The sequence below is a fragment of the Cyprinodon variegatus genome, unplaced genomic scaffold (genome assembly GCF_000732505.1).
Source record: "Cyprinodon variegatus isolate N-32 unplaced genomic scaffold, C_variegatus-1.0 Scaffold14, whole genome shotgun sequence".
NCBI classification, from domain to species: Eukaryota; Metazoa; Chordata; class Actinopteri; order Cyprinodontiformes; family Cyprinodontidae; genus Cyprinodon; species Cyprinodon variegatus.
Genome location: NW_015150467.1, coordinates 2549235 through 2557684, shown reverse-complemented (window position 1 = coordinate 2557684; position 8450 = coordinate 2549235). Strand labels below are relative to the sequence as shown.

The window sequence follows — 8450 nt, the reverse complement described above, 5'->3', positions numbered from 1 at the left end:
AGGTATTTATTGTGTAAATTGTTCACACAAAAATGTCTTTTTACATTATTTATCTCGCGAAAATAAATGCATTTATTAGCACTCAAACAACAAAAAATATCCTTTTTAATCATAAAGAAAATGTATCAACAACAAGCTGACCATGCACTATCCAAACTGAGCTAGAGGCAGGGCCTACACCATACATTACTTCATAGTATGGATTCAGGTTCGGATAACAGGCTGCAGGATGACGGAGTTTGTAGCACAGTTGCCTTGCAGCAAGGAAATTAACTAAATGTCTGGGTTCGATTTCCAGCCCGGGGTCTTTCTGCATGGAGTTTGCATGTTCTGCTTGCGCATGAATGGATTATCTCCAGGTACTATGGATTCCTACCACAGTCCAAATAACATGACTGTTAATTGACATCTAAATTGTCCTGAGTGTGTGCATGGTTGTATGTCTTTGTGTGTTTCTGTGTTGCCCTGAGACAGAATAGCGACCTGTCCAGGGTGTACCCTGCCTCCCCTCCATAGCCTGCTGGACATCGGCACCGGCCTCAATCTGACCCTGATAGTATAGGTGGGAGAAGGTGGTTAGATGGTTTGGATTATCTTAGTTCAATGTTTTTTGTTGTTTAGCATTTTATTTGCTGTCACCCTGTATCATTTAAAAGAGATCCAGAACTGTGCTTGTTTGACTCTGCCCAGAACTTTCTATTGTCTAATTCTCATCTAGTACTGATGGGTTTATCTGTATGCTTTGCCCAGATTTGGCTTTGCATCAACATGTTGCTGGGTTCATTTCTGCTGTAGCTCCATTTTTTTACTCATTTTTTTACGTTTTCTTCAAGCACATCTGCATGCACCATGAGTCCTCCATGGTGGTGAGCTGACCAGGTCTGACTGCAGTAAAGTATCCCAAAACCACCACACATCATGCCTTACAGACAGTATCAGGTTCTTTTCTTAGACTGCATCCAATATTTCATACATTATCTTTGGCAGTTGGACTCAAAATCTTCAGTTTTACTATGAGAGCAAACATTTCCTCCTTTTACACTTCCTATAAAAGGTCAAGTTGTTGAGGCTGCTTTCTGATTGTGCTGATATGCAGTTTTGCATAAACTCTGACATAAATTTCAAGTTGAACACACATAGCAAAAGCAATAGGCTGCTTTAGGCCCATTGGTGACCTTTTAGGCTTTTTCCTTTAGCATCTTGCAATCCGCTCTTTGTGTGAATTATCTTGGAAGGCCTAACTAATAGTGTTGAAGGTTTTTTAAAGGTCCTTAGTTTGTATAATACTGTCCATAGAGTATTCCCCTGCATGGATGGTAAGAAAAATGTTCTTCTATCTCTTTAACCCTCTTTACAGATTTATATTTGTGTCAAGATGTTTAGTTCACCAAACTAACCATCTTAGGTTTAATTGGGGCAAACCTTCTGCCAAACACTGACTAAAGATGTTCTTACAATGAACAACTCATGTGATTTGTATAATTTAGCTTTTTAAACTAGACATGAGGGGGTGCACTTAGTTATTTCTAACTTAAAACTTCATTTTTATTAACACTTTATGGAGTTTTATTAGGTACTTTCTTTGCTTTTAATTTCAAGCCAATAAAGGTCAAGACAGGAAGCGTTGGATTTCACTGGCCAGTGAAGTGGGTCTAGTCATGTAATGCTGAAGAGGATGAGTCTGACAAATGGCCCTAAGAAAATCAAATCTCTCACAGTCTCTGTTTTAATACAAATAATCATATTAGATAGAATTGTTACATTTACCTCCTCCTATCGCAGCTTTTTTTTAAATTGACGGAATCTGGGTTATTGTTAATTTAAAGAAAGGTCACTACAGGCTCCACATTTACCTCCTTGCTGCATTTAAAGCACAGTTAAAAAGCAAAATTATTGACTTGTTTGTTTAAATTGAGATATTCCTTTTGATTGTTTCCAAAGTGCAGTATTACAGCGTACAGTCTTTGCTGAACTAACGAATCCCTCTACTTGTTTCAAAGAGGATTAGAGCTCCTGCTTAGCTTAGTTACCTCAGATTGGGATAAAGGTTAGGAGAGGGCTGTTGTCTACATCCGCCATCTGTCTGTCCAGTAGACAGTGAGGAGCTGGCACTGTTGCCAATGGAGACCAGGCTCGAGCTGGATGTTTTGATATACCCAGACGAGGTGAGGGTGGCCACCCCAGAGGATCTCAAGGAGTGGGAGCTTGAGACAGCGAGCCAGGTGTCCATCGCCACCGTTCGACTCTTTGTGGCGCTTTACCCTTACAACCCTGCCGCCATGTCTCCCAACCTGGACACGGCTGCAGAGGAGCTGCCCTTTGTGCCGGGTCAGATCATCAAGGTAACCACACTTCAGCATCTCAAAAGCTTTATACCTCAGCGATTCTCTAAAACATGTTGTGCTTCCTCATTTTTAATCTGCTGAGAAGTTTCTTTGAAATTACACGCTGCTGTTTCCTGTTTGTGCAGGCCTGCTGAACATGTAGAGACGAACTCTTCTTTTGATTTCCTGTAACTGTTTTTTTTTGCAGCTCATTTATGTGATTTGCCGCCTTTTTGACTCAGACTGCTGCAAACCCCCGGCACCACCCACACACACACACACACACACACACACACACAAAAGTTTACATTTCTACCCATGTTAAGTCTTTACCTTGACTGACATTTGTGTAAGTTACTGTATTTATTTCTAACCCTGACATTTACCGTAACCATTATCATGAAGTATGTTCCTAACCCTAATCTCAACCTCAAGTTAATTCACAACATGTCTCTAAACCGACCCTTTAAAATGAAATATGGGGTTCCACCACATTAGGACCAGACTTTGGTCTCCATAAGGCCCGTCGGTCTTCAGAAGGTTAGTAAATATAGCAGAAAAGATCCTATACTCTATAGGTAACATTAAGAGCTACACTCTATATATACACACCCACCCTACACAGATTCTATTCAGATCTACTGTCACCCACCCTGCTTTTAGCCTTATTGTTAGACTTTGAGCTCCTTCCTGAAATAAATTTACCCTTTCTTCTTATGCCTAAGCTGACAAATTATGTTCCATCACATTTGCACCAGGTTTTGGTCACCATAAGCCTTTTTGTTAATAGGAAGGTAAATTAAGACCAAGCTGATATACTGGGCTGCACGGTGGTGCAGTTTGTAGCACTGTTACCTTTCAATAAGAAGGTTCTAGGTTTGGTTCCCAGCCTGTGTCTTTATGTCTTTATGCATGAAGTTTGCATGTGCTCCCTGTGCATGTGTGGTTCCCTCTGGCTTTCTCCCATAACCCAAAAACATGAATATGAGGTTTTTAGCTTCTCTATATTGTCCTTGGTGTGAGTCTGCATGGTTGGATGTCTTTGTGTTGCCCTGTAACAGGCTGGTGACTTGTCCAGGGTGTACCCCAACTCTCGCCCACTGCCTGATATAGGCACAGGCCCCACAATGACTGTGATGAAATAAGCGGGAGAAGATGGATGGATGATTCATACTGCTGGCAGATTTAGATTTGAAATTTGCAGAGCTGGATAATCCAGGTCCTGAAAGTAAAAACAGTTTAGGGAGATTAGTTCCAACATTTCTCTGTAACACAGACTTGGGGCCAGTCACCTGGTTAACTTAACAAGATAAAGAAAACTTGGCAGGGCCTTTACTTTCTGGACCTGGAAATGAGGTTAATTCAACCAAGAGACTTTATTTCCGACTGCAAATGAGTCGCACATCCGTAAAACTCCACCCAAAAAACTTTACAAGTGCTAAAACCTTCAGTTGCTTTAAGCCAACATAAAAACAGATTTTGTTTAATTTTGAGATGGTCTGTGACAATCTAAACATTTTTACGTTTGCAGTCAAACTTTTCTTTCATTTAGTGTCATATTTTATTTTATTATTTACATATTTTGATTGTTCATTTTTATTCTCTTTAACTATCCATGTTTATAAATTATTTAAATTACCTTTATGCAAATGCATAAATGCACTTTTCCTATTAAGTTCCTTTTCTCCTTTCTTGCTACTAAAAAAATATACTTTAATTGGTTTGCCTCAATAAAAAAAAAAAAAAAAAATTTAAGAGGAGTATCAATTTTGAAAAATAAATCTATTTATATTTGAATGAGAAGAAAAAAATCGCATGTAAAAAACGTATTTTATGATTTAACTGATATTTTGACCTTTATCAGGCCTCTTATATGCCAAACTTAATAGTTTCTACCAGGTGTGGTTCGGGGTTCTGGCTCTTGTTTTGTACATGCCACAACTTTACGATAAAGAGAAACATGTTTTTAAAAAAGCAAATAAAATAAAAAATACACACAACGATGTTCCACCACATCACATACTTTAGAGGGCTAGTGATTATACCAGAGAGGGCTCAAAGGAGGAAATATACATGGATATAGATGCGCCATTTGTTTTCTCGTTAGGTATTTGGAGATAAGGACCCTGATGGCTTCTACCATGGAGAATCTGGTGGTCTCTCTGGTTATGTGCCAAGCAACATGGTGGCTGAAATCCCAGTGGATGACGAGTACCTGAAGCACGTTCTGATGCAGCAGGGTTTCCTGCCTGTGGATCATGCAGGTACCACCTCCTAGTTGTCATCAGAATATTGTTTTGTGATTTACTGACAAAAAAATATATATATATTGAGGAAATGAACCCATATCAGCTAAATCTTTTTCTATACTAAACAGTCGTTATGGTTAAGATGGTAAAAGAGATTTCATTAGAGCTAAACAATACCTTTTTTTTTCTTGGATCTCTTTTGCGATTTTGAAATAATTTAACGTCTTATGTTTTTGGGTCTTTCAGGCAGGTTTAACTTCGTTCTTTAAATATTAAAATATTTAATTTGTTTTTAATTTTGCATTTAGTTTAACAGTGTTTTTGCAATTTTGTACAAAGCAGGTATGGGTTTAACACCTGATCTGAGTGACACTGGCAGTATTCGTGAAGATGTGATCGTTCGAAGAATGGTGGCCTTATTTGACTATGATCCATGGGAAAATTCACCCAACATGGACAGTGATGTAAGCAGTCACACGCATTCCTTTTTAAAAATTCTATTTATCTTTTTTAAAGCCTATAATAGCTTTCCTTTGTCTCCAGGTCGAACTGGGTTTTCGAGCTGGAGACATCATTTATGTTTTGGGTGATATGGATCAAGACGGGTTTTACTATGTGAGTAGAAACTGTGTTGTTCCTCTGTGACTCATTTATGATTTAATATCTGCATACACGCTCACATTTCTCCTTTTTTCTAAAGGGAGACCTTCATGGAAGACGAGGTTTGGTTCCCTCAAACTTTCTACAGCCCTTACCCTGGAACTAGACGCCGAGCTTACACATCTGCTACTAATGCCAAGTCTCCGACACAATCGAATCTGCAGCTTTGAGGAAATGTTAATATGTGTCAAAAATTTGTATATTTTTAATTTTTTATAGCAGCGTGGCACGCTATCAGGTGTAGCTGGCCTTTAAACGAGGACGAACAGCTCTTCATTATCAATCAAGATAAGGAACAGTGAAAAGAAATAGTCAGTTTATAGAAAAAGGTTATTTATTAATAATTTTAAAGAAAGAAAATGCCACTCACATTATGAATACAGTAAAAACAAATTACAAACCATGTTTTATTTATTCAAGAATGTATTACCTTTTTGTAATCAAACAACATTTGTATTTCCAGGGAATTTACTTGATGTTTTTCAGGTAACTTCAGTTATAGCCTTAAGGATACACTTTTAGTCTCCGCTTGGTGCAGACCAGAGTGTATAAATATAGTTTGCCTTATGATAATGTGTTTATTTGCTTTCTGTAACATGCTCATCTCTAATGCAGGAGGTATTAAATAAAAAAGATGTAACTTTAATGCAGGAAAGTTAATAGTAAAGCAAGACAGACCTTTAATGTAGTAAAAGGCATTTTTCCAATAAAAGTCGACAATATTAACGGTTATCTGTTGGTTATTACAATATTCTGGAAACAAGATGAAGAAATAAGGTTAAATCAAACATTTGAACTTTAACACCATCCAGCTTGGGTCTTCTTTCACTCTCCTCTGCAGCTAACAGTATACTCATCCATAAAGTAGGAAACACTACACTGTGTAGAGAAGTTTAGTAGTGCTTTCTACTTTATGGGTGACAACACTGTATATCAGTGGCTTCCGGGTGCTTGGCTCGAACACTGAAGAACGACGGCTTAAGTGAAGGTACAAAACTTCAACATCAACTTTATAGCCCAAAAAAAAAACATTGAGGTTTAATATAAAATTAATTAATGACAAAACTCAAAACAATTCCAACCAGCAGTTAACAGATTAATGTACAAAGTCACTTGTCGTGAAGATCTTACCAGTTTGGACGCCGGAGAAGAGAGAAACCCAGAAGTGAGCTTCATCTTTTTATTAACCCTGTCTGAGACACGTGGTTACAACAGGAAAAGCTCACACACACACACACACACACACACCCACACACACACATTTGTGGTTAGCACGCTCAAATGTGTGAACATATCCTCAAAGATAAACTAAAAGTTAATTGCCAAAAAAAGCTACATTTTTACCACTAATCTTTATTTTTTAGGGTTTTTTTAACCTGGGTCTGATGAAGTTTCAGACACTAATATATTGGTTGTCGTCCATTTTTAAATTTCTTCATATAATCAAAAGACATTAGATTAGAAAAGTTAGATTTCCTTTTATAATCTAGAAAAGTCTTGTAGTCAATTTATTCAAACTATAGGTCTTTTTGTCAGTTTTAATATTACAGAAGACTCGCTCATGCATAGATGAGGATGCAAATTCAAAATCTAAACCCATGAAGCATCAACAAAATGCATCACTGCTGCAGCTGCATGCAGTTTTATTGAAGTTAAGAAAATAAAACGAAGAGATGAAGCCTCCATTTGCGGTAAATCTGCAGCAAATTGCTTAAAGATCTTAATTCATGTGAAACGATCAAAACAAGAGAGCTCAAGTAAAAAGATGAAAATGGGAGTTCAGCTGTGCAGGTGCCACATTTTGTGTTTTAGATTACAGGAAGGTCTTCATATCTCTGTCATTTTTCTGAGAACTTGCTCTCGCCTGCTTGTGACAAGGTGTGGGTGGGGGATGGTGTTGCAGAGGCTTCCCCATCCCAGTGAGACAGTGCGCTCTGCAAGTGCTTGCAACAACAGAAACTTTGCAAACGGAGCAGGGATGGCCTGTGTCCTCCGTTGTCACAACAACCTAAAACCTCAAAGTCACACCAAGACAAATAAGAGGAAGTGGGGGATGGGCGGCAAACTCAAACCGAGAAAAGATGGCCTCGTTACTGAAGTTAAAAGGTTAGAAGAAGCAAGCTGTGATACTAAACATAATTAAAGTGCATGAACCAAGAATCAATTTAACACAACTTAGAGCCAAAAGGGCAAACACAGAAGCAAAAATGTGTTTCCGTTAGATAAAAGGTGCATCTGTGTGTTCAGAATCAACCCGGGTAGGGGAGCATGACTGCGCAGCCTGCAGATTATGTCAGCACTGTTGCACCCAGAGCTCTGCTTGCATCACACATCTATTCCTGTGCAACATGGGACTGCATCCAGAAAGATCCCTGCAGTGACTTACAGGACATGGATAGCCTTAGGGTGCAGCATTCAATCACATCATCCAGACAAACTGGATTAATTTCATTACTTTAAAAGGTTTCACATTGATATTATTTGATACAAATTGAACAGAGTATTAATAATTTCATTGAGTCAGTGAAAGCTTTAAATATCTAGGACCTGAGATCTTTGCAAATGAGCCAGCACAACTGGAGTTGTTAAATGCATGTAGGTCTGAACTTTGACTAGGCCATTTTAATTCATAAATATGGTTTGGTGTCCAGCTAAAGATGTAAATCATTCCACTGCAGCTCCATCCCATCTTCCCATCAACCTAGACCAGCTTTCATGCTCTTTCTGTAGAAAAGTATAACCACAGTGTGATGTTGCCTCCACCATATTTTGTTTTTCTTTTGTTTTTGTTGTGTCACATAAAACATTGGGGAAAATCATGCCTAGTTTTCCCTCCGCTTTACAATTACGCAATCCACATAAACCACAATAAAACTGTGATGTGACAAATTTTGAATCTTTCACAAGCAATATAACTAGTTTTTTTTTCTTCAAGATTTCAGTAAGTTGATCCCCTAAAATAATTAATAAACATTATATTAAACTGAAACGTTCCTTACAGCACAATAGATTATGTTGATTTTTACAAAAAATATTTACATTAAATCTTAATACCCGAAAGAAACAAAAAACTAATCAGTACTCTTATGCTGCTCCATTTTAAGCTCTGTGTAGAGATTTCAGCCTTTATAAACACATAAAAAAAACATTGGCACTATATTTATTGGTGAATTGCTGCCATCTAGTGGCTGTAGAGAGAACTGCGAGGAGAAATCCT

General features: G+C 37.9%; 1 protein-coding gene across 1 annotated transcript; it reads left to right on the top strand.

Annotated features, from left to right (window-relative positions):
* The first annotated feature begins 2062 nt into the window (after positions 1 to 2062).
* On the top strand, positions 2063 to 5778 carry LOC107090084 (RIMS-binding protein 2-like). Its single transcript, XM_015383269.1, has 5 exons — positions 2063 to 2342; positions 4432 to 4588; positions 4916 to 5037; positions 5117 to 5188; positions 5274 to 5778. The coding sequence occupies exons 1-5, from the start codon at positions 2121 to 2123 to the stop codon at positions 5337 to 5339; spliced, it is 639 nt and encodes a 212-aa protein (XP_015238755.1). The 5' UTR covers positions 2063 to 2120; the 3' UTR covers positions 5340 to 5778.
* The last annotated feature ends 2672 nt before the right edge of the window (positions 5779 to 8450 follow it).

Excerpts from the sequence above, each read along its gene's own strand:
- LOC107090084 (XM_015383269.1), top strand. The coding sequence starts at position 2,121 with ATGGAGACCAGGCTCGAGCTGGATGTTTTGATATACCCAGACGAGGTG. Across the intron at positions 4,589-4,915 it reads CCTGCCTGTGGATCATGCAG|GTATGGGTTTAACACCTGAT; the intron begins GTACCACCTCCT and ends TGTACAAAGCAG. Across the intron at positions 5,189-5,273 it reads ATCAAGACGGGTTTTACTAT|GGAGACCTTCATGGAAGACG; the intron begins GTGAGTAGAAAC and ends TTTTTTCTAAAG.